Source organism: Paramisgurnus dabryanus, chromosome 19, assembly GCF_030506205.2.
Source record: "Paramisgurnus dabryanus chromosome 19, PD_genome_1.1, whole genome shotgun sequence".
Classification (NCBI taxonomy): domain Eukaryota; kingdom Metazoa; phylum Chordata; class Actinopteri; order Cypriniformes; family Cobitidae; genus Paramisgurnus; species Paramisgurnus dabryanus.
In genome coordinates, this window is record NC_133355.1 from 19562461 (window position 1) to 19590380 (window position 27920).

At 38.1% G+C, this 27920-nt stretch overlaps 1 protein-coding gene across 1 annotated transcript in view; it reads left to right on the top strand.

Moving 5' to 3' along the window:
• csmd2 (CUB and Sushi multiple domains 2) overlaps positions 1-27920 on the top strand; it is a 364270-nt gene that overhangs the window by 34238 nt on the left and 302112 nt on the right. The window contains exon 3 of the mRNA XM_065292427.1: positions 17186-17298. Coding sequence (XP_065148499.1) covers positions 17186-17298 — 113 coding nt within the window. The remainder of the gene's footprint in view (positions 1-17185; positions 17299-27920) is intronic.

Genomic DNA, 27920 nt, shown 5'->3' on the forward strand with positions numbered 1-27920 from the left:
TCAGTGTGAAATAGATTGGAGTCAAACGTTTGTTGAGTGTTATAAATCAAATATGTGGTACAATTGCCTAATTAAGCAGCAGAAAGAATAGGCAGTGAGGATAACGAATTAACCAAGTAATGATGGGACAGAATTGCTAATGTGACCTATCTATCCAGCCACCGGTTGGGGAAAGGAATAATGCTTTACAATTGAGGATGATATTGATGCTTGCTAAAACATCTCATACCCTCATTTAACTTAAGTATCCATTCATCCTGCTTAATGTTCTGTACTGTTTGGTTTCTGTAGCACAAAGCTGCTGCTTGATGTCGATAAGCCGATACAGTGAAGGAGATGAGCACGAGGAGGAGGGAGTTCATACGTGACTTCTGCAAGCTTGTTAAGAGCTGGGAGGAAGTGCCTTCAATTAACTGTTTTAATTAAAAGCAGTTGTCATATTGCAGTGGTGAGTCAGCATGGTGAAGGGTTCATCTTTCCAGGAATGTAAATGCAAGGTGCCCGGCGCCTCTGGAGTATGGATCCGCCAAGGTTCTTATAATACAGGAGGTGCACAAATCCTCTAGCCGTAGCGTAGTGCTCCCATAAGCATTATGAGTGATGGATTGTTTTCCACCTGTTTGTGCAAACAGCCCACAGTGTGGTGCACAATAACAGTGAAAGCTAAGTGAAGGATGAACAGCATGAAAGTGAGATTGAGAAGTATCTCTGTAACGGTCAGTGTGCTCCAAATGTCCTTTGCATCTAATTAAATCAGTGGCTAAACCTAGTTTGAGAGTTTATTAGGATTCTGACACAGTGCTGAGGGAAAGCGTGAAATAGCGAACAATAAAATGACCTGATGTACAAATAACGCAATTTCAGCCACGACCTCCGAGGCTGAATGCGTTATTGAGAGAGTCAGGATGAGATAGAAAGCTTAAGCCTGTAGCCTCCTTCCTAACTTACGCTTTGGCAATGAAGATAACATTTGAATAATTAATCTGCAAGTCTGTGGGGCTGAGAAAGAGGGAGAGAGATGAGGAACCGGTAGGAAGATAGGAAAGGGAATTCAGGAAATATAGAGAGAGGAAATATACGGGAAAGGAAATGGGGAAAATATCTCTGAGAAATTACAGAAGGGAAGGTCTATCCGCTTTTTCTTTCTCCATCTGGATCTCAATATCATATTAAAAATGTAATTGCAAATAGTTGGCTGGAATATGGATTCACTCGAGATGCTCTGATTATTGGTGCAGACCTGTTCAACATGATGGATGGATTTTGATCCTGTCAGCCAATCAAATCTGTGTTCCTGCACAATTATTGTAGCTGTAATTGTTTTCAGAGACCTTTTTTGCCAACAGATGCACTTAGCAACATGCTGCAAATAGGGCTGGTCAACATATTGAATGTATTATCGAGACAGTTGTGCTGAAGATATACAATTACAGAATATTGTGTAAATCAAATACTGTTGAAAATGAAGATTAATGTGCCAAAAATGGCACCAGTAGGCAATTTCACTACCTCTTTATGTCTCACGAGTGGCACTAAACCTAACTCTTTATTATCAAAATGGCAACAGTTAGCATCATAGGTGTAGAAAAAGACTTGGGAAATCATTTTTACATTCATTTTATAAATGTAGTTTCTACACTAAACGTATAGAGTATCCTCAAAATGATGTTGAGATATCAGATTTTAGGCTTGCTGGCCAGCAGTGTTGGGGTAATTAGTTACTGTAATTTTCAAAAAAAAGTAAAGTAAAGGATTATTCTTATTTTTCCAGTAATTTACAGTTACTTCTGTTGTAATATAACAAAATAGCCTACTGGTATGGACTGTAAAACAATTATATATAATTAAAATTAATAATATATATAAATAAATTATATAAATAGTTTAAAATGTATGTTTTTTATTAGGGATGATACAACAGGATTTTTGCAGTCGATATTGATTACCGATTTGTTGTCTTCGTGATCGGCCAATACCAATGCCAATTCTTCAAGATGATATGCAATCTCTTTGAAGACTGTAACTGTTAACGTTTTTTCTAGATAAATTAATACAAAAGATGTTGCCTTTGTTATATTACTTGCAGTAATCAGGTATATTATTGTTTTAATAGAGAATTAAATAAATTAGCACAACAAATATTTCTTCTACAAATGGAAACTTAATATGCTTTTAAAAAGGCTTACGTCTGTTAAAAGTAATAAAAATAAAACACTTCACAGTCTTTACTGTATGAATTAAATACACGCATTCATATGAAGAATAACAGTTCATTAGTCAAGAGCAGAGTGATTTTATTGAGATTAATTTTAGGTCACTGTAGCTTTAAGACGTGAGAGAGATTGCTCTGTACACGTGCGTGCACTGATGACAGGCAGAGGTGTGCGCGCGTCAGGTGAACGCAGACAAGAGCATCTGTGAGGTAAATAAAAGTTTAAACTCTCAAAACTTTAACACGCATGCAAATAATAAACTTTCGGCATGAGGATGCAATTGTCAACGATATATTTGTGTTGTATACGCTGTTTGATGGGGATGTGAAGACGCGTCGCGCTGTAGGACCGGAGCGGGTTATAAATGCTCACACTGCGTTAATGGTCTCTTATTGCAGCTGCATTCAGGAGCCATATGATGACAAAAGTAAACAGAAAGATCAGTTTATGAGATCGGCAAATTTAACGAGTACCGATCGAGTCATTTAATTACGTTATCAGCCGATACCGATCAGCGGGCGAACGATCAGAGCATCATTAATATTTATTCATCCTTCTCACTTTAAATACGTTGGTGAGTTTATAACAATAATGGTAAGTTAACACTCTAATGTAGTTTCCAATTCTCACTACTAACTGGTTGGTTATTAACATTAATATTACTGAGATATTGGCTGTTTGTTTATACTTAAAAAGCACATATTAATGCCTGATTCTGCAAAACCTTATTCTACATCCTTAATCTTACCCAATCTACTTTACTAAGTATTAATAAGCAGTAATTATGAATATATTGAGGTAAAAGTTGTTAATAGTGAGAATTGGACCTTAAAAATTGTTACCAGAATAATTTATGTACTTTTATATTATTTATTTGAGTCGTTTTAAGTAGAGATGCACGATATATCGGCCGACATATCGTTATCGGCTGATAACTGCTTAATTTGCATATTATCGGTCTGATAGCAAAATTAGGCCGATAAATGAAAGCCGATAAATGATGGATTATTTTGGTTTGTTGAACCACTTCACTTAAGTGGAGTTTTGATTGGTGCTTTCTGTGACATAGCACGAAGATGACACATGTTGCGGGCTTAAAGGGGGGGTTTAATGGTATTTCAAGCATTCTGACTTATTAACACAGTTATAGAGTTGTTTCCTCATGCTAAACGTAGGCAAAGTGTCAAAAATGCAGTTGGGCGTGTTACAGAGTATTTCTGTGCCGAATGCACTTCGCCAGGGTTCGTACAAGTTTCGGCTAATTTTTTTCGATTACAGTTCTAACTGACGTTTCAGGGGTTTTCGATACGTATCACGTCTTTATATGGGCTTCCGCCGGAAAACTTCCTCTGGAAAACCCCGCCCAGCCGTCAGTCAGCGGGAGACGCTAGAGCTTGCTAACAGCTTATCACGCCACTCAGCTTTGTTTAATTTCAAAAGTCAACAATGGCACAACAAGAAGTGTGTTTTTGGATGTAAGGAGAAGACATCCAGCCTTATGGAAACAATGGATATAGTTTATTATCCGGATTAGCAGCGGAGTTTTGCGTGTGTGTGTTTGATGCGGTGGATTTTCATGACGAGTTACACGCGGTAAGTAAGACTTCTGTCTTATGTTGGAAATAGGCGCGTGTATATTATATAAATGACACGAACATGTAGTGAATCATAAGTTAAAACAGTGTTGTATAGTGTTGCATGACTCGTACTCGCTCCTCCCGTGTTATTACTCCTCCTTCTTCATTTTTTCGTACGTTATCGGAAAGATTCGGTAAAGCTAATCTTTCTTTTATAAATCTGATTAAACTAAAGACTCTTCAGAGATATAAAGGATGTCATACTACTCCATAGGTACTCCAGATTAATATCAGAAATGCAGAAACAGCGTGTGTTACGTGAGCTTTAAGAAGAGTATGCTAATCTTTGCATTGTTTACTAAATGGGATTTAAAAAGTTATTAGTAATAAATAATTCAGCATTATGTGTACCTTCTCTATGTCTTATGTGCAGACTGTGTATATCTTGTGTGTATATTGTGTACATTGTGTTTTGTTGTTAATACAGTTGGTAGACTAGGGTGGTTGTTTAGATGTCCGCTTTAAAATACAGCTTAAGGTAGTAGCTTTCTGGTCTAAGCGGGACATTACTTGGTCCATCATTATTCAGCAACAAACCAGCTACGGACGGGTGATAGCAGGTGGTCAAGCTGTTTGGGGACAAAGAGTTTGGTTGTCAAGCCAATGACCAGCTTGAATTAGATAAAGACAAGCCAAAAACACAGCTACCAGCTTTACACTGGTTTGTCTGGCAAGGTAAAAGCAAAGTTTTCGAAACAGAGCTGTTAAGTCCGTCCCTTGTAGATACTGTACCAAAGGCAAAGTGGATTTGTTTAATGTGACAGTTCATCATGGTCCATGATTCTTGAACACTGATAGCAAGACCATCATCATTGTGTGTTTGTGATATGAACTTTGCCTATGACAGTATAACAGTACTGCAGTGTTCTACAGCCTGTGATATTTGGTGCTGGCTCTTGTGGTAATAGGTGCCATCTACTCAATTTACCAACCATCATCAGTCAAGGACTGGGGAAGAACATAGAGTTACAAAAGTCCAAACTGTTAAAATGTAAAGTAGAGTTTTTCAGTTGACTTTTCCAAACTTCAAGAGGTTTTCCTCTTGATGGGTTATATCTTGATGGGAAACTATATTGAGTGCACTTGGCCAATGTCAGAGAGACCGTAGGACGTGGCCTGATGCAGAATGTGGTTATTTTGGTCATAAGGGTTATCAGGTGCAATGTCGTGTGCATATTTATGTAGAGTGCCCGTAGCGTGTGATAGGGGTTGGAGAAGGGTGATGCAGATGGTCATTTGCTGCAATGTTAAAACTCCACAGCCATATTTGTACGAGCATTTATGCCCCCGTGATGAGTTTTGCCACTGTGCTCACCCACCAATAACTCATCCTTCCCTTGCTCTTTTTTTCAGGGCTTTTTATGGCCCTAAAATTCCTCTGCCTGATCAGCAAAGTATTATATCACTGCTTCTCCATACTTAATAATTTAGCCTGTGCTACTTTTCTTCTCGCTCAATCCTTCAGTGTGTGCAGCTTTTCCTATTGTACACGCTCTCTCTCTTTCTCTCTCTCTCACCCGATCTCCATCTCACCCGCAGACACCGCTCATGACTTTTCTATGATATCTGCACTTATGTACCTTGGTGGCAGCTGAGCTGCGGTTATCTTTTGTGCTTCCACAATCTATATTTTTAATGGATTGACATGTATTCAGGGGGTCTAAAATGAAGTAACATTTAAAAGGCAGAGCTCTGAATAGCAGATAGCTGAGATGTCACATCAAGACTTCCGCCTGACCCAAGAACAAAAGACTTGGCACATTAGTTGAAAAGGTTGGCTAAGCTTGTTTGAGAGAATAGATATTGCTGTAGATTGAAATAGATGAGAAACTCAATGTGGGTGAGAGGAGGGCACAGGAAGTCAGTTGAATTTGGTGTTTTATCTTCATTAAGAATAAAGCTGGTACACTGGGTTAACATTACCATTTGTGCATTTTATCCAAAGCAACTTCTTAAATGAGGTATACTGCACATTTTTGAAGTGCTGTGCCCTACGACAGTAAAAGGTCTGAGATTGGCTGGTCTGCATGTGCAATATGTTGAAGTAAACTGTGTGTAAATTAACCTGTAGTTTAATTAACAGAGTATTTTGTTAGCATCAAAAAAGTTATGTGTTCAACTTCCAAAGTATCACATACTGATACAATGTTTAGCTAAATGCACTGTAAGTTGATTTGGATAAAAGTGCCTGCCAAATGCATGCATGTTAATGTATTTAACCTTTTTGTACATCCCGTTATGATTCAATCATGATTAAAAAGTAAATATTTAAATAATTAGGGCAATATAAAAAAAACACTGTCTTTGAAGGCAGTTATTAGAGCTGCGCTGGCATTCTTTGTGTTGGCATGGTCTGAACCAGAGCAAGCAGGTTAATGAGATATTGCCATGGAGATAACGTCTGATTTTGAGACCTGCTAGATATCCTTTAGCATATCCTAGCAGTGTTATGTGTTCAGATTTACTGTAGTTTTCTTGTGCAAGAGCTTACTGTGTCGGACCCAAATCTTGATTGCTGCTGGGGTTAAAACATTCATTTTAAAGTTTTTTTTCCAAAGAACCTTAAAAGGAAGTTTTTTTCAGATGTTAAAAGATCTTTATGGAACCATACAGAATAAAACCTTCTTCTATGGGATCGTGTATCACCTCTATTTTTTAAGAATGAAGTGAACAAACATGGCGTTGATGTCGGGCGATATCCTCGTATCTCCAAAACCATTATTTTTCAGGAAATTAAAAAAAAAACATATTTTTGAGTTATTAAAAATTGTATTGTTAAAGTTGTTATTATGCCTTATATTGCTATCATATACAGTTGTGTACCAACATTAACACAACATTTTCCCAAAGTCATGTTTTATCAGAGATACAAGCTTTGTGACTTGGGAGCAGGGAGATAGGAGATTATGCTGTCATTGATAAGAATGGTACGGACACAGACGCTGCTGCTGCCAGCAGTGTTCAACAAAGACTGTGGTCACGTTGAGCCTTTTGATAAGAGACGAGGCTTCAATAGATAACCAAAGCTGACTGTAGTTACATACATCTTCCTAAACTCTATTTTAAAGGTTTAAGATCTATAAGTGATGCAATACAAAACACGATGAGCTTATTAGGCTGTCTAATAAGTGGAAATTAGTCTAATCTGCTTGCAAACTTACCTTCGTGTCTCACGGGCTTCTTTCTGCACACAAACATTACAGCTATTGAGTTTTAATAAAACATGCCTACTCAAATGTATCTAACCTAACTATTTTCACTTGTTAGTGTCTAAAAAAACAGAATTATTATATAAATTAAACAGCCCTTTATTTTCTCATAAATAAAAACCTTGCTACTTGGGGTGGTTTACATGCACAAATTAATTTAATGGTGGTATCCAAAACATTCAAGTTAATTCACGTATTATATAAGATACATTTTAAAACTTCAATGCACATGTTTAAGCCTAGTAATAAGTAAATACATCAATAACTGATATCATAGGCTGTCTGAGGTGGAGTTTGGGAGTTGGTGACTCAGATGTGGACGGCAGTCATCAGAATGGTTGGTTTTCAAGTTCATCGTTCCATTGTTGTTGTACCTGACAGAGTCCTTTAAGGACACAGACATGGTTGCTGCAAAAAAATTAATTAATAATGGTCAAATGATTGTTTCCCTATGTTATAAGGCATATTTACGTATAATAACGAGGCAAAAAGCCAGCTAGCTTGCATAATGATTCATGGCTGCAATGGCAGAACTAGTGGGGGTCAAGATATTTTCTTTAAGCCCCAAGAAAATCACATTAGATATCTCACCAATCATGACGAAAAACCAATGCATAGTGGCTAACTAAGTCAACACCTGGCAATTTTTGTGCTTTAAATTCACGTCAGAAACAAAACAATGGAAGATTTCAAATCAAAAAGAAAGCATAAAGAAAAATCTAGCAGCCTAAGAAACAGTATTACACTTCAGCACTACCATTACTTCGAGATAAAATTGTTATATATAATATATAAACTGTTATTATATAATTCATATAACTGAATCATAAATACCCAGTGGTTTAAGGACATTTACCTCAGTAGACGTGTGGCTCGATGAGGATTTTGTTGCGATTCTCAATCTCCCGCGGAGTGAAGAAGAGGTGGAGTTACGAGATTTTTTAGACAGTTGAGGTCTCCAATGGAGTTAAGAGATTTGTGCTCAAGCTTTTTCAGGACTTAAGATTGGTTAATAACTTGTACAAATAACAGACCCACGTGGGGACTGACCAATAGCATCAATTTGTGAAAAAATATGAAATTGACAAAATTTGGACATAGGAGGTTTCTGCCCGACAGCGACTATGGGTACATAAGAAGGTCAAAGTGGGGTCCTTTGCATTGTAGTTACAGTATGTGCCTTTAAAGACCTAATAACACAATTCCTTGCAGATGTGTCTAGCAGATGGCTTGGACTCCAGTTGATGTGTGTGAGTGCTGTGGATGTACTCTTTAGGTCAGATACATTACAGTAATCTGGTCCCAAGAGCGAAACCACTCAACGGCCCTATTACAGGCCATGATAGACTCACGATATCCACCCGTCACGGCAGCAATGCTAAAATAGCTCCGTTGTAGGAAAGCTGGCCGAGATGAGTGGAACTGTGTGTGAGTAGGCAGGATGGAAGAGCTTGTGTTTATGAAGGTTGGGAATGATGGCAGGAGAGGATAATTGGGAACCTTTTACCCTGGACATTAGCCACTCCGAGGCGCTCCAGTGAGTACGTAACTGCTGCAGCCCAGGATGACTGAAGTCCTTGAAAACAAGATAGTTACGGCCGTGATTGTGTTAGACGCAGCAGTCTACGCTATTAACACCATCAATCCAGTTCACCTCACCTCATATACCTCTCTGCGGGCCTACAGGTGGATTGAATGAGGAGATCTCTCTTTCTCTACATCTTTTGCAGTAGTACTTGGCGGCAGGGATAGGAATAGTAAGGAATTTAATGATCTAGGTTCCTTCTTAGATTACTCTTAAATATTTCTAGTTCCTTATTGGTTTCTTGAATGGTTATTAGTAGTTTGTGGAAAAAGGTATTGTAAAGAAGACATATTGGATTTAATGCCAACAGAAGTAACACTCCTCTTGCTCTTCATATACTGGCTCAAAACATCTTTTGTTTGGAAAATGGACATCACCGGTAGCACTGTTAACTTGCACTGTAGATAAAGTAGTCTATTGCTGATCCACTGAATAGTAGCATGGAAGTTTCATCCTGTTTAGAATAAGAACCGCTTCTCAATTCTCAACACTATTCAGCACAGCCCGGCAAGGAACCCAATTATTCATGAACATCTTACATATACCTTAAGATGAGCTTGCATTTATCTTAACCAATCCCCCCTCCCAAAGTAACAAGCTGTCAATTCATACCCTTCAGATCCCAGTAATGCCAGAATGTCATAGCTTTGATAGATGCATGCACACATAACATATTCCTCGTTCACCCTTGCTCTTACTCTATAATTTATCCCCTAATGTTTTCTCTTTGCTTGCCTGTCAGAATCCTGCCACTACATCCTTCCGATCTCTCTAGGGTGTCCTTCTTCCTGCTGGTATATGGCTGCCTCAGCGATTCACACCTTCACCTTTGAATGAGATTAGGAAGGACCAGCCTGCTGTAATTTGATGCTATTAATATGTTATTTTAAAAAGCAAGTAGGTGACCTTTGTCCAATTTACATTGCTTTTTCGCATCGAGTAGCTGCACTACATGGCTAAAGGTAGTGTATGTGGGCAGTTCCTTGTCATTTTTATTTTGGCTAAGCACCTTAATTTGAATGGAAAACAGAATGCTGTAGTATACAATGACATTTGGGGATCAATTTTGGGCTCTTTTGTTCCAGTATGACATTGCACACATTGAGACGGTTTAATGAATCTGGCGTGGAAGAACTTGACTGGCCTGTTCAAAGCCCAGGCTTGATCCCCATTGAACACAATGAATTGTAACACTAACTGCAAGCCAGAAACCATCAACACAGTGCTTGACTACACTAATGCTTGACTAGATGTTCCAGCACCGAGTAGAAATCTTCTCCATAAGCTGTTGTAGCAGTGGACCAACTTCCCATTTATTTCAATGGTTTAGGTGTCCAAGAAGCATGTATGGTTGTTTAGTTTAGTTCTCAGCATTATATTTTTGTCCACTTATACTTTTGCTTTATGCAGGAGTATTGCACTTAAAAAAAGTTACAGAAAGAAAAAAAAAATACAATCAATAGTAGCAACAGCCACTGCACGTGGAAAATAGAGGAAGAAGAATTTAGTTAATTTTGTCATCTGGACTATATGCAATTCAGATTGGCTTGCTTGCCGTCTCTTTCTTGGAACATGCTGTGTTGATATCAGCTTCCACGGTCTTTTGGAACAAGGCCATTCATGAAATGCAAATGGTGCCAGCCATGCTAATGCAGGCAGTTCAGTATCAACCCCGGTAATGGTTGGGTGTCTGAGAACTCTGGTGTGGGACAAAGAGCTCTGGTAGGTCTCTGATGTGTGGTGACAGTGGTTGGATGCCGAGGTTCATTATTCATGGCCTGACACTCCATTTAATCACATTTTATTATGAAGCAGTGCTGGACTCTGTAAATCAGCCACGGCATGGAGCTACTGAAGGGTGGAGGAAGGCGGGGCACTGAGTTTACGGATGGCTTTAATCAGGAGAATTTCTCCAGTGACACTTATAACACACCAATTTTCGCACATACTGAAGTTTACTATGCAGTGGAGAGTAAGGCAACCTGTGCCACATTTTCAAGTTATTTATACATATCCACTTGAACAACATGAGGATAGATCTGGATGAAGCTGCTTTGACAAAATTAAGTTTAGCCTCTGTATCTTACTCCTACACATAGAAACATGAACACCCACTCACACACGCATAAAGACTCACAAACTTGTATTTTCAGAGAACAGCGTGTAAATACAAACTGTAAGCACACAAATAGACAAACATCCAAGCGCACACATACAATCTGTCTTTCCTCCTTCGGTGAACCCTGCACACCACCACCTGTTCTGCTTCTATAGTTTTTGTATTTTTTCCTCTTCCTTCTCCAATATTCTCATTCCTTTCCCAAAGGAGCACCTGGGATAATTGGAGTGGGAGTGCTTCTTTTTCTAATAGAGAGTCTGGACTGGATGCTGCAGTACTCATCCATGTGGAAAGGACTTCTAATAGAGCCTGCCTCAGGTTTCGGCACACCTCACAGCCTCTCGGCCAGACCAGACTCGCTGAGGCTCTCTTTAGCTCATTGGTTGTGGTACCACTCAAATGCACCTTTTTTTACCCTTTCAGCCGAGAGATGATCTTAACTGATGGTCCACTATTTGTTCAGAAATAGGATGTGTTCTTGAAGCTCAAATGGTAGATCATTACATTAGCAGCCCAAGTATTATTGGTTTGAATTACAGAGGGAACACATACTGATAAAAAGTTATACCTTAAAAGCACACAAAGCCGCTTTGGATAAAAGCATCTCCCAAATTCATAAATAAACGCATAAAGAAAATCCCTGTGTTACCATTTTCAGGGAATCATTCTACTGTAGCTTCAGACCAAAGTTTAAACTGTTTTTGTAGAAAAAAGGTTTTAGTCAAGTTTAAGTCAATTTTAGTAAAAAAAAGTATTTTTTTAACAAATTAATTTAGGTTAAAAAGTGTAGTGTATTTAATACTATTAAAATGTGCATTAAAGAGGTCTTGCCGTTGTTTTAGTCGGTGTGCCTTCTGCGCATGTCATAACAAAAAGTTGAGCCTGATATACCCCATGCGCGGCATGGCTGCAGCAGGGTGTTGGGCGTGAGTGAGACTGTGTTGACCCAAAACAAGGATAGGAAGAGGCAGCATTGCTGATACTTTTTAGCTAAAAACAGACAGATTTCACGCAAAATGACATGCATTGTGAAAGTCAGACTTATAATAATTTCCGTTCCGTCTCGTCTTGTCAACAAAAACTCAAAAGTGTTTCGTCATGTTTTCATAATTTTAGAGACATTTTTAGCTAGTCATCGATAGCGTCATAAAAAATAGGTGCGTCAACTAAATCCTTTCGTTATCGTCATCGTTGACGAAAACAACACTGTTATCCAGTTGTCCAATCACAATGGATGAGGGGCGGGACAAGCACTACATCAACCAATCGGAGCATCCTTCCTCTATTACAGAAAAAAATAGATTAATATATCTTGTCGATTACAATAAATAGCACACTACACCTTCATTAATCAAATTATTTGCAAAATCTAATACTTATAAAACTTTACGATCGCGTAGGTATAATACCAAGCAGCGCACATAAGTGCTTCCAAAATGCCCTAAAGCGGTCAATTTTAGAACAGAGCCTGGCATGTTCAACCTTCGGTGGAGTTTATTTATCCTCAAAAGACTGCATAAATTAATGCCCATAGGCATTTAATTGTTTTGAGTTTTAAAAGTGAAGAAATGTCCTAAAATGAACTAACCCTGGGATTTTTATTTCTTGCAATTCATATAATGGGTAAGGTATTCTTAACTTTAATGTAATTGTTGTTTATAAACTGTAATTCATCATGATTTAGGATGCTTCAATATTTGATCACTGTTTATAATATGGGATTTTCATTATTATTATTAATGTTAATTAGTATTAACATTATTAATAAAACATACAAATAATTATCCTCATTCTTTACTTTTAACTGTGTGTTACAGTTAAAACTTTCCCTGCCAACTTTTTTTTACAAACATTTGTGTTTTATAAGTTGGGTAAGAGCGCCACTTAGTGGATAATAGCGGAAATATGGATTGCCTTAAAAACTCGTCAATGGTGGAGAATGAGAAACCAATTATCATGTTTTTTTTCTAACATTCTACCTAGGTTATTTTGATGTAATCTTTGAAAATATTTCTAGTTTCCGGTAAAAGCATGTTTCGGTGTAAATACTATGATAGACAAGTCTGGCTCAAATGTCAAGCTATGCCTATGCAGGGAACATGCCAGTTACAATCTCTAAATTACATTTTCCAAAGAAAAACTCACATATCAAAAATAATTCTTGGTTCTGTATGGGCACTCTTAGGAGAATTTGTGATATTTGAACAGCATGAGTCTTTTCAGAGACAATTAATACATTTATCTGAATGTGGCATTCTTGCTTTTTAAACAGTTTTTCACGAAAATATTTTTGTAGCCATTTGAAATACCGGATCATCCCATCTGAGTCATCCGCCTCCTGCCTACATTTCAACTCAATTAGTTTGTTATCTCTACCAAAGACATATAAAATGACCCAGATCCCCGCCACTGGCTGGTCTGTGTTCGGGCTGCGCTGATGGTGATTAGATGACAGTTTTCGGATCCGACTTAGAAGTCAAAAGTGATGTGAGCCCTGAAACATGAACGCTCAGAGCAATGCCTGTAGCTAAAGCCGCATCACACGGTTTAACATTCTGCTCTGCTGACACCCTGGAGGACGATATGGGTCATACTGGTGCGGTGGGAAATTGCGAGCACACGTGCACGGTTGTCAAACACAGCTGGCAGCTGGAGGCTCAGTTTTGCTCTAATCAGGTCTATAAGAAATAACCACAGGATACATTCGCACAGTGCAGATCACAGCATTGTACTTCAGTTATTAGTGCCTTTTCAGAACAATATATTACCTTAATAACCATTATAAACACCTCACTATATTATTGTAGCTATTTAAACCAATTGTTAAAGTTTATTCAATAACAAAGATTTTTTGCAATGTGGAATATAAAAGTACATTTCTAAAGAATGTCAAACTATTTTAAGAGGTGGTGATTTTGTATACATTCGTACAAAGTGAATTATACAAAAACATATGATTATTACAGAAATGTAACTTGGATTATGTTTGTTGCTAGTGATGTCGTTAGGAGGGGTTTCTAATTCTGGTTGTCTTAGTAACACCTATAAACAAATGAGTGAAGGTACATTCACATTATAAGCGACTTTGTCGCTGTGTGTCGCTCGTCTCTTTCAAAAGAGGCGTTTCAATATCTGGTTGTCATAAACAAATGAATAACGTCCACTCCAATAACTGACGAGACGTGAACCCCCCTGCTTCGTTCTCATTGGTAGTCGCTCCTGAAAGTCGCTTAGAATTTGCATAAAGTTAAACATTTCTCAACTTTGCCGTGAGACTTGACACACCCCATCCAGTCGCCAACGGTTACTGCCGCTCGTGTTGCCGGAAGTCGCACAGCTTCCCTTGAAATCAATGAGATTGTGTCGCTCTGCTACTGCTAGTCGCTGCTAGTCTGAATGAAGCTTAACCGTCCTCTCAGTAATTGACGAAACTCCACTGCTCATTGGTTGTCGCTCTTGAGAGTTGCTTGTCATTTGCATAAAGTTAAACTGTTTTCAACTTTGTCACGTAGCTGGACCTTCCTATCGCTAACGGATGCTGTCGCTCATGTCGCTGGAAATCTCCAAGCTTCCTTTGTCGAGCAGATCACAGTAAAATGATGCCGTGGTTATACTGCACTTTTTTTATTGACTTCCATTCATACTAGGGATGCTCATATCAGTTAATTTTCCCCACCGACAACCGTAGCTTCTAAACCGAACATTAACCGTTAACTGATAAGATTTTAATATGAAATTGTCATTGAGTAAAAATACAGTTGACGGTTGTCTGTGAACTAGTAAAAACAAAACATTTAATTTGAACGTGCAAACAGCAGCCACAGATCAACAACAGAACCAGGATTCATACATTATCAGATATTCACGCAACATTACCTTATTAAAAAGCACGCGATCGGTCCAGTAGATTAATATTCAAAGGACAGATTGTCTCCGTTTCATCTACCACAGTGGTCATTTCTAAAGCAGGACGCTTTTCAGAAAGTTTTGGTTTTGCGTCGTCTTTGGTTTTACGTCGTGCAAACAGCAGCCACAGATCAAAAACAGAACCAGGATTCATACATTATCAGATATTCACGCAACATACCTTGTTAAAAAGCACGCGATCGGTCCAGTGGATTAATATCCAAATGGCAGATTGTCTCCGTTTCATCTACCACAGTGGTCATTTCTAAAGCAGGACGCTTTTCAGAAAGTTTTGGTTTTGCGTCGTCTTTCTCCGTTTGTCCAAAAAGAGCTAGATGTTTATGATTAGGGTCAGAGGCCATCAGCGAACGTCTGTCCGGATGTGCGCAGACGGACCGCGTCATCTTGCGCGGACACGCGCGCGTCTCCGTTCAGCTTCCAAACACGCATACAAATGATTTCTCATACAAATGATTACTTTATCAGACCATCAGGGCAGCAATCATTTGTGTCATTTACAGGACATTCACAAATTAAAGATAGAAAAGTGGCGAAATGTCTGTCGGCTCATGAGGACACACACCATGTATTAACAAATATTTTTTATTTTAACTGATAATGTTAATCGGTCATAATTTCTTACCTTCGGTTAACGGTTAAACGGTCAATGTGAACATCCCTAATTTATACACATGCGAATGGGGCATACTGGAAACACATGGTCATGGCCGGACTTACAATTGGGCTTGACTAGGCTTTAGCCCAGGGGCCCCGCCCAGTAGGGGGCCCCCGTGCTTGCGTTCGTTTGATTTGTTCAGTAGGCTAATATGAACGTCGTTTAAAATTTCTTTTACAGCCTATTGGTTGGTCTAGTGTGGTTAACTAGACCTTTACTTTGTGAGGAATTGTGCATTTAATTTGTTAATATATATGTCAGTCATCTTGGTGATGAAAATGACGCCATGCATTTACTGCTGTTGAAACCCATAGACGGTATAATACTGAATAAGCGAAATGGGAGACATGCTTTACAGATAATGCGAAAAGGAAGCGCTCAGTGAAATGAAAAACATTACTACAGTAAGTATGGTACGCTTGTAACCATGTTTTTTTTTTTAATGGTTTAGTCTAACTTGATATGCAGATATCTAGGAAAGGTCAATGATTTTCGTATACCCACCTAAAAAAGCACGAGGATATGTAACAACGTCATTTTGTTTATTTAATTTTTGTTAGGGATGTTGTATAATTTCTGTTATATATATATATATATATATATATATATATATATATATATATATATATATATATATATATATATATATATATATATATATATATATATATATATATATATATATATATATATATATATATATAGAGTAGAAATCAACAGCTATAAGTGTTAACACTAAATTATTATTATTAAAGAGCACCAATTATCTGATTCTTGATTTTACATTTCCTTTGGTGAGTAAGTGTGTATATATATTAAATATGTAAATATTAGGACCCATTTAAAGGGTACCGTCCCAGTGACAGCTTTTGTACCTTTTATTTTGAGAGTGTAGGGCCCAAAATTTACTCAAGCCCATGGGCCCCCACCCCGGTAAGTCCTGACCTGCACATGGTCATGCATAAAAATTCACATTTTGTTGCTTTCTAAAGTTCGGTGGATTCTGACCTGCAAATTTGTATTGTGTGAATACGAATGTGAAAAGATGATCAATATCTTGCGAGGTGACATTTCATATGGAGGAAAATAACAGTATTGCTCAATCGTTATGTAAAATAACAAAAGCAACTATAATGCCGTAACGTAATTCATGATGTTTGGAAAAGAAAGTAATTCAAGCGTTAGCTTGATGTGACATCCCATCCGGTTGCTGCAGATGTACGCAAGGGTGTGTGTAGAAATTTTGCATGTTAACAGTCTAGTGTGATCACGTATTAGCCACCTCGTAAAATTGTTACGAATTTCCTTCACACTGTGTTGGCAAAACTCCATAAATGGAAAAACTAAAAAGCCTTAGAAAGACGTACTGTGTGGTCAAATTGTTTGCATAAACATTTACAGATTTTTTTTTATTTACTATTACTATACACTTACTCAGTATGTTGTTTATTCATGAAAATACAAAGCAAGTGACAATTCTGTGCATTCTGCTGAAAGCAGTGTTGATGTAGCTCGAGTGTGTCCATCTGTAACCTCTGACCTGTGAAATGTGGTCTTTTAGTTGCTCTATTGATTGAGTTTGATGGGTCTGTAAATGGTTTATTTGCTACCATTCTGATGATTGGGGCATTAAGGACCCTGGTGGACGATATCGTGCAGAATTTTCCAAACATATCACCTGCATTGTTCTAGTTAGCTTTTATACCGCAATAACAGGATTTTATTTTCTACTAAAGCTTGAAATTGAGACGGTCTGTTTAGCGCAGTCTATTCAGCTGGCAAGCTGCAGCATAACAATACTGCCGGTTAACATGAGCTTTGTTCCTTTTCTGCATTTAAGGTTGACGGGGTTTCAACTTCCTGCTCCTATAGTGAGCACAGGACCGAGACTCACACTGTGGCTGCTGTCAGACTACGCCGTAAGCGGCCAAGGATTCAAAGCAGTGTACGAAGGTAAGAACCATGCGCTAATCTCGTTTCTCATTCTCGTTGCTTTATATCCTTTCACTTCTAGGAACTCGTTCAATCTTATGGCCAATCCCTGCGATTATGTAAAGCTGACTTTTAGACTGGCATTTGTGTCAGTAGACTTTCTACTATAATTTTATAAGCTAACTGTTTTATATGTACGGGCAATTCAACGGGCTTTAGTTTAGTTACATGCTGTCTTTTCATCATATTTCTTTTGATGTGAGAGCTTTATGACCCAGAAGGCACCAATATTAAAGGGAATAAACCTATGCTAATTATATGAATTATCAAATTTGAGATTATAAACCGATGACAGTTGAATCAAGGCTTCTGGTAACGTACGTTCAGCTATGACTGCATGGAGCTAATGGACAGTAATGCATGCGCATTAAATGTATGTTTCATATTTTCACATCAAGTGTTTATGTTTGGCAAGTTGTTTATGTGTGGTTGCTGCACAAAGTGATGAAACGATTTTGGTCGATAGATAGACGCCTGGTTTCACTTTAGGACCCAGACTAATTCACTGCGGCACTGTAATTATGTGTCACTGCTTGTCACATGACCCTCTTCTGGGCTGCTGATACTGTACAGGAGCAGAATTAAAGAGTGATGTATTTAGCTCATGCCTCTGGCCTGATTTTTTGTAAAGACAGCGGAATAATGAGATGCCCAAATCTCTTATCAGTAGCCCCTGGCTAGAGACTTGGCTATTTTAGTAATCTCCTGAATCAATAGCCATATAGTTCATGAAGTAAATCACCACATCTAATTCAGAGTTTTACTACTTCTCTAAATGACATCTCTAATCTGAATGTGATTATAATGTAAAGCTTCACACCGGACAGGAAAATGTATCCGTTGGTTTATGGATATCCCAACCATCCAGACAATGTTTCTGCCTATCGGATGTTTATCCTGAGTACCTGTAGAGTAGTACATCCTTCATATATCCAAATAACCTTTGGTTTTATCAGATTTATAAAAGACAGATCAGCTTTACAGATTCTTTCTGAATAAGCTTGAGCTGATCCAGTAGGCGTACCGCGGGTGGAGTGAGTCACGAGCAAGCAACACACAAAACATTATTTCACTATCTCTGGATAAAAAATATAATTTACTACACATGCATGTCGTGACATATTAAATGCACTTACGTGCCAAATGCCAAAAAAAAAAACACAATATTTAATGCAGTTTTACTTACTGCCTTTGACTGGGTTCTTTGGGAAACAACACACTTTTTTGGAACCGCTGATATTGTGTGACCTCTTGGTTGCTTTGTGTGTGCTCTATTCTGTTAAGGACTTACATGGACGTCCTGCACTGAAATTGCTAATAAAATAAATAAAGCAAGATTGTTACGTATAAATCTTTCATGTTCGAAAAACTTTCCAAAACTTGTATGAACCCTGGTGAAGTGCATTCAGCAAAGAAATACTCTTGTCACTGCTTTTTGACACTTTGCCTATGTTTAGCATGAGGAATCCAACTTATAAAGTGTGTTAATAAGTCAGAATGCATAAAAAAGCTTTACCCCCCCCCCCCCGGTAATTAATATCAATAGCTGTTTTAGTTTTTAACCGAGTCTTCGTGTGATTTCCTTACTAATTTCAGTATTGCTGTCTGAAAGGGGCGGAGCTGAGGGGGAGGATAATGATTATAATGAAGACTCTGCATCTTAACCCTACATCTGGATTCTTGCTTTTCATTCAGAAAAGAAAGCCCCTGGGCGTGATGGTGAAACATTAGGGGCATTATGAGCAGTGCTATCAATTAACGCTCTTAATCAGGCCCGAATGCAACCGCCATTCTCTTTTAGAAGAGCCAGCAGTTTACGCTCTCGTTCTCCTTTAGCTCTGGTGAGAACCCATTTTGAACTAAAGGAAGAGCAATCTAGGGCCGTAATGAAAGTCTGGATGACAGAGAGAAACAATCTCCCTCGCGGCTAGCTGAATAGATGACACCAAATGAGTGAAAACCAGGACGACATTAAGGCACTTGGTTTATTTAATGCAGTAGCACGAAATGATGATTCGCGGATATACGTTTTTTTTCAGTGGCCATTAAATTGCAGTGAACTGCAGAAAAGATTTATTAAAGAAGTTCTTTGACTGCGCTTTTTTCATTGGTTTGGTCAGTTTTTAGCTATATTGTCCAATGCATAGTATGAAATACAGCCAAAGTAGCTCTTTAATGACTATTAACATTGACTACGTTTACATGTACACCAATAATGTAATTGTTTACATGACCTCTTCACTCCTGTTTACATGCAGTTTTTATTTTCTGATTATTCGCTAATGATTGTGCTTATTATTCACACATAGCCCAATGCAGAGCTCAAATGATGAACTTGCAAATAGTGTCGACTGTTTTAATTTACTTATGCTACATGACAAACACATTCTTATGGATGTATTTTGTTATTCAGTGCCATGATGAAGAAATATTATGCTGCTGCTGCGATATTTGAGCTGTTTCTGGATGAAGGGAGACTGCGAACTTCAGTTAGTGTGGTATAGATGCGATAAGTGTTTACATGGCCGCAAACTGCGAATAGAACGGCGTATGCTACCTGTTTTAATACGATTAGACTTTCTGCGATTATGAGCTTAATCACTTTATTTTTACCGAAGTATAAGTCAAAGTATAGTCGCAATATCACCAAAATCGCATACTGTAATCACATCTATACCGCACTAACTATGGTCATTGTAAAAAATAAGATGTGTTATTTTCAATTCAATTCAGTTTGTATTTAAATTACATTCAAATGTTCTCTGAAATCTACATTGAAGGAATGTGACTTTACTAAGGTCCAAAATGATCCAGAGACTGTTTTACCTGCCCATTTACAACCCTATTATCTTATTTGAAAGGGTCATGAATAATAATGTTAAGCTCTGCTCTGATTGATGCTCACAAGGGTCATCTCGGTAGCTCACATTATTAAACAGACCTTATATGTTTGAGTCTGTATCAGGCGAAGATACAGATTTTGAGGGACAGATCAATTGTTCAGAAATTGGAAATAGACGTTGCTGTGTTCGTTTTTTTAATATGGACCTGCAAAATGCAGAGCCGGCGCCAGACCATAACGAACAGGGGGGCACTCGGCTTCCAACGGGGGGCACGCAATAGCAACAATAACTTGCAAAAACAAGACATTAAAACAACAAATACAGCAAGCACACACTCATACAACTGGTCAGACTGTCAGCTCATTTCCTGTAAAAAGTGCAAAAGACCACAAACTATGCGCAAAACTATTGAACTTCGACCGCGGCGTGAGCGCAACAACAAACCGCCCTCGCGTGGCGCAAGCCATTGAAATGAATGTGTTTCATAGCGCAGCGCACACCGTGTCCTAGCTTTAAAAAAGCCGCTTTACGGCAATACATCCAATCAGAGAAACTGGTCTATTTTAATAAAAAAAACTATATCAACTATATTTTCCTCATTTGACTACATTACAAGTCATGAAACATTCAATGTTTAATTTATTTTAATTATTCTTGATATATATTAAAGTAATAAAAAACTTTGTAGGGGGGGCACAACAACCTGTTCGGGGGGCACTGCCCGCGAATGCCCCCCCTTGACGCCAGCCCTGGCAAAATGTAACTGTAACGTCAAGAGTAGAACTACCATATAGCATTAACTAGCATTTAGCGCTAACTTAGCAGTCACAACTTTGTTTTAGCATTGTAAAAACATTGTAATTAATTTAATTTGTAATTTAACTTTGGGGGCGTAGCTTTGTAACATCACAGTCGGTGTTAAGTTGAGATTGGCCTGTTTTTGAATGGTCTTTTTATGCATAAGGTTTACATATAAAGGAGGAAACAATAGTGTTTGAGGCTCACTTTATGTCATTACCATCCACAGAACTTTAATTATTCATCTTTGCCTATAGTTAAATACAGTTTTACATTCAATTGCACCTTTAAAGTAATTGTAATACTCACATTTCCTAATGTCATATTGAAAATTTCACCCAGATCCCTACACTCAAAACACAAAAAACTCTGCAAGTATCTCATCTCAGCATGGGTCTGATTGCTTTTCAATTGAACTTTTACGTTTTTATGCATTTTTAATATTAAGATTTATATGGCTTATGGACTTAATAGACTTCCAAGAATAGAAATTGTCTGTTTTAATCTGATTAACTGGAACAATAAAAGAACAAGGAGAAGTAATGTTGTGATAAGGTGCTGACACAAAGGATTACTCAGAAATCTTCCACTCGTCCGTTCTTGCTGATTCTTAAAAGCATAACCGGGCAATTTCCTTTCTGATGTTAGGTACTTTTACTTAAGATTCTGTCACAAACCAATGATTTACGTAAGCTGCTGATAAGGAGGGTTTGCGTGATATTTTATGATTAAACAGCAAAACATTCAATCAGCAAATCAGCATAGTTTATTTAATAATCAGTGCAGTTTACAATGACCATCCTTGCAGCTTTCTTTGTAATAGAGCAAAACCTTTGCAAAGATAAGCAGCGTTTTGTATTGAGGAAGATTTTGGTTGTATAGCGTCATGGTAGCCTCGGCTCTTGGGTCAGAGCCAAGCAACTCCACCTATTTGAATGTTTTGCACGACGCACTGCTAATTAATAGCATTATTGTGAAAGTCACTGTGAATGGAGCACTTAACTAAAACCCGTCGCTGTGATGAATGTACTCGCTGGTGTTCGCCGCCCGATGCTGGCGAAAGAACAGGGCTGCGCTTTAAATCCTGCGAACATGCTCGCACAAACACATTTCACAGTGATATACGTTCAACACCTGCGCACGCAAACACACTGAAAACAAGCCGCTACTCGCACAAACACACACACGCGCTTTATTTCTCATGGTGCTTCATATCTGATCATAATTCACGCTGGATTTCTCCTCGCCGACAGGATGGAGATCATATCCACCATGAGTAAAGTTTAAATGAGGCTTTCATAAAAGCCATTTCAGCAGTCTTCTGACCTCCATACACATGCATCTCTGCAGGCAGAAGTGGACTTGTTAAAAGAGACCCCCTGCTTTTGTAATCGATACTTTCGCTGAATCAGAAAGTGTGGCCGTGCCCTTTGTGAAAGAATGCTGCTCCTTCTTGTCCTCTAAAAGCACACATGTAGCACCGGTGTAATACTCTGAAGTGGATTGCTGAGAGCCGTGAGATTAAAGTGTGCTGTGGATTGATAGGAATGCAAGATTTTGATCCTCATATCAGCAATTACCTAGACACGGTCTCTTGCTTGGCTGAAACCTGCAGTTTGGTAAAAAAAAGGGTTGAATTTGTAAACCCAGCCTCTTCTTAACCCTGGGCATAAGCTTAACCCTAGGTTATCTTGTTTAATGTCTCACACTGTTCATATTCTACCCCAGGTAATAATTAACCCTGGATTTTAATGTTTCAAGATGTCACACTGTACATTTGTAAATGGGTTAAATTTCTTATTTGCATATTTATGAGATCACTTACATTGATTGGGTGCATAACATTTTCATTTGCATATTAATGAGGCCATGGATCGAATATACTGTAGCTTGCATAAGGCACACAACATTTTTTGATTAAACTGCAGTTTCAAACAAATATAACCCATAATTAAGCACAGTTTGACTGGTGTCCTGAAGTACTAGGTGCCACGGGGCAAACTGATCTCACGAAAATCCATGATATAGTCACAGAAAATTTGATCACTTTATCCGTGACCATGTCACGGAGTTCAGCTTTTTTCCGTGACGGGACCACGGATGTCTTTTCCGTGTCACTCCCACGGATTTCTTTATGTATTGTTTTCTCATTGTATTTTCCTATTTTCTTACCATTGTCGCTTGGGGTTGGGGTCAGAATCGCTTTCTGTTACATTTTTAGACATCCTAACCCAAACCCCAACTCCAGGCAAGAATAGTTTTAAAAGCGGAAGAAATGTAGAAACCAAGTACATCCTAACATGAAAGTACATCCTAACGCAAGCCCCAAATCTACCCCTAACCCCAAGCGACAATGATTTGAAAATAGAAAAAAACATGGAGAAAACAATACATGAAATGACACGAGAAATCCGTGGTAGTGACATGGAAAAGACTTCCGGGACCATGGAAAAAAGCTGAATTAAGTATATGAATAAAGTGATAAAATTTTAAGTGACTATAACATGGATTTCCATAAGATCATGATGCACAAGGTTAATCCACATGATTTTAGTTCGAGTCTTGCTCATGCTTTTTCCCTGATTCCATTCCCATTTCCTCATTACTTCCTCTCTCCCTCTCTGTCTCTCTCTCTTTCTCTCTCTCTCTCTCTCTCTCTCTCTCTCTTTCTCATCATGAATAAGTGAAAATGTATTATTATTTTCAGAAGTTTACCTATCATGCACTTTTGCTCTGGAAAAACCCCTGCACCAATCAGTGAGCGTGTGATGATGAGTTTCATGAGCGTAGGCATGATGCTGAGACATCACGATGTCGCTGTCAGTGTTTACAGCATGTTTGTCCCGTGCTTAAATATCCTACGCTGAGTGTGGTTTTCATAAGCATGGCGTAAACACAATTAAGCTCTCTTCAACTCAAACAAACTGGTTTGAAAACAGATCCGCAACCATTCGGGGACTGCGTCATGCTGTTGTTTCTGAGCCAGTCATTAAAACCTTTACTCCAGTAATCTAAGAGCAGATGCCATTTTGGAGAGGCCAGCGAAGCGTTGGCTGATTCCCAACCCATTCTTTCTTTCCTATCATTCGCTCAGCTGATTCATGTCCTCTCAATTGTGTTTCTGTTTTTGTTTATTTTTTGGTGCAAACGCGTCGTTCTGCACGACTGACGGCAAGATAACCACAAACAAATTGGTTTCCGCTTGGTTAATTTTGAATCTCCAATATAATAAAACAAAGTGTGACGCACTAGCGAAATAACGCGGGACTTGTGATGGATTTTTGTGTTGTTGGATAAATTCATGAACTGTCCCGTGAGATTCACTGTGGCAGTTTTGAGAGAGCAGCTTCGTTGTTGTTATTGGCTTGTGTTATTGATATGTATCCCCAGAGGGTCTTATAGAAACATGCTTTCTGCTTTTAGCTAAACCTGGGGTGACTGACAGGGAACATCAATTTCCTGATGTTACAAATATAAAGGAACACTGATCTTTAAGTGACACCTGTGCACGGTGAAATATATGTATAATCCGGTAAATGTTATAGTAAAACAACCTGGTAAAAAAGCTGAACTGTGTAATCTATAGCTCACAGTATCATTAACTGGTTTAGTATTCATTGTCCAACTTAATGGAGCTTCTTAGATCTGTTATGTATTTAAAATGTACTAATAAACATAGTAATAATACTAGAGCTGAACTAGAAGACCAAATAATTTTCATTATTTTTCATTAAACATGTATTTAACAACAATGTCTGTTTGTCTTCAGGCACAGAATGATTTTTGCTTTATTTACCCGTTGCTTGAGCAGATGTGCACATTGCATTCAGTTCATTTTCACAGTGATGTTAAATGACCAAATTTTAGCAGTGTCAGATTTAAAAATATGCTGATTACTTTAACTAAGAATGGACTTTGTTTGGCCCATTTCTTTCCATCTGTTATTTTATTAGTCCTTTGTTCTTTCCTTCCCTCTTGCGAGAATGTGATGGGAGTATTACGCGTTCACTTCATGACAATTTAACGCATGGCTTGCGAATTGCCCGGCGGATTCAATTATCAGCCTTGCTTTAATTGTAGTATTTAGCACTTTGCCAATAGGAAAATGTGTGACTGGTAAATACGCGGAGTTCAGCAGACCACACAGTGTGGCAGATGTACGTATTGTTTTTGTGACCATTAATTGATTTTTCAGTTGAATGTGGAATTAGAGTAAATGCCAAAGTATTCAACATACAGAGATTGCAGATGTTCCTCAAGCTCAGATATACACATCCTCTAACATCTTTTTTGAGAGGAAAATTGAATTAGATCTTCAGTGAAGGTGATTATTAGGAGTGTCTATTAGGAGACCCCAGCACTGCATTAGTCTCAGATGTGTGTAATGGCTTCCTGTCTGCTAAGAGCACCCATAAGTATTTTGATGGTCAGTGATGAGTTCTGTATCTTCTGAAGAGCATGGTGCTCTGACATCCAAAGTGCAATAATGCCTGCACCCAAATAAACAAAGCACATAATGATGTGCTCTACATTTTGGCTCTTTACTTTTGGTCCCCATGGCAACACTTTGAAATATCTCAATGCTCGGACATCTTCCATCTCTCGCTATTTCAGTGTAATTTCCTGCTGAAATATGAACAACTGCAAAACTTGCGTAAACAATTCACGTCTGTTATTTTATTTCTGTAATTTGTTGTGCTTTTAATGATATTTAAGATTCTCTGTTTTTGTCAACATTATATAGCAATGTTGTCTAATGAGACTAAATTAATGTACAGGATACGTACAATTTTTGACCCACATTATTGACATCAGTGGTCCTTTGTGAGTCTCCTAGCTTGTGTATAACTTGTGTATAATAATCAACTTGAATGAGAGATGAGAAGAGGATCTGTAATTAAAAAATAAAACACTCCAAAGAATAAAGATACAACCATGTCAATGCTTTGGCTACATTGCCAGCCTCTAAATGTTCCCTTTTCACATTTGGCCAACTACTAAGATTCTGTTTGGTATTTCAAGTGTATCACACAATGTGTGTGTGTAGAAAGGTAAGAAAAAATGTGTACACCACAAATTTTCACAGCAAGCTTTTAGGAGCTGTAAATATAAGGCTATATGCACTTTCTCAAGGCTAAGCATAAAACAGGGCTATGGTTGCTTAAATAGGCATGAAAATGAGTTACACCGTATTGGAAAATTCAGTTACTTGGACACCTTTGTGTTGAGTTGGTCCTTGCTGAAACAAGCAGACTAGATAGCTTAGAACGTGACTGGCATGAAAAGTGAATTTTGCAAAGTGGTCAGTTTTTACGTTTGACCCAACATTTTTGTCATCATTGCATTGAAACAAAGGTATTTATGTAGCAGTAGGCATTATATGTATAGATTATACCACAAGGCTGTTGAATGCTTTATTCTAACTGGTTGAGAAATGTTCCATGGGTATGCATTATTTTTCGACAAATGCACACCTTACCTGTCAGATGTCTTAAAAGAACCACCAGAGCAATGTCTGTGGTAACCGTGATATACGTGAAACAATTGACTCCAGTCCTTTGAATTACTAAAAAATTACTGCACACCTGTGGTTTAACAGCACTCCGCTTAACTTCGTGCAGCATAACCACCATTGTTGTGCATTATTTTTGAATAATTGAATGTCCCGTCGTCAATTATTTCTTACTTATTATACATATTATACAGTGTTCCTAGCTCAACTGATATAGCACTGCATTACCAGCACAAAAGGTTGTGGGGTTTGATTTCTAGAGGAAACATATACTCATAAAATGTATTACTTGAATGCATTGTAAGTCACATTGGATAAAAGCATCTGCCAAATGTATTAATGCACTGTAATGTAAAATGTCATATTAAACTCTCTTTATTTTTTTCTTGCTACTAAAGCTGTTTCATAGATAATCATGTCAGATAAACCGTCTATTTATGCAAATGTTATTGTTTCTCCCTATGCACCACGTTTTATTAAACTTGACTAGTTCCTACTGGCATGAATTCATCTGACCAATATAAATGTACAATGAACACAGACATTATAGTATATAGTATAGGTGTGGGTAAGCATCCAATACTTATATGTATAATTCATATACAGCTGGGCCTGGGGGTGTCAGCTTTTTTATGTCAATCACTATCATAACCTTTCACCTGTCAAAGTCTGTTAGTTACCATTTTTACTGTAGCAAAACTTGCAATATTTCAGTCTTAAACACATTATAAGTAAGAGATAGTTTACATTTCAATAGGTTGTGAGTTTAAAAAAAACTCTGTATCTGTTTTTTTGTAAAGGTATATTACTGGTTAGAGATTGGACTGGATGGCAAGATTTAGCATATTGAAATGAGGGCCATGTGCTTGTCCACTTTCCCAGCCCAGTCCAGATCTTTATGCAGAGCTGCAGACAATTGATGGCTTTGTTTTCAGCAGCAGGCAGCCTGTGCCACTGCCCACCTGCACTGATCCTGTGAGTCTTCTGAATGTTTTCGCAGTATAAACTGGCCTAATGGAGTGTGACAATGTGGATGCCTGCAGAGGACTGAGATGAGGCCTGGGGAAAGATAGAGACTTTAAGGGTCATGAGAAGTGCTCGGCTCACTCCTGTTGAGGTGCCACATCAAAGCTCTGTCCTGCAGATAAGGTCTGCAGTGGAAGCGAAATATTACATATTATAGTTCATTTTTATGTGAGCCAGTGGCTCTCGATTGGTGGGTCATATTCCAAAAAAATTGCTCCCAGACTGTTGATAGTTTGGCTGGCAGCGGGGGAGAAAAAACGTACTGTGTAATTGCATACTGTTGGTGGTGCAGAAAAATTAATTGGATATGCATCGATATTTTACAATGTTTTTGTACACAGTCACATGCGGGTTGGTAAAAAACTAGCCAAAAAAGGCAGATACTGTACTAGCATGGATGTTTT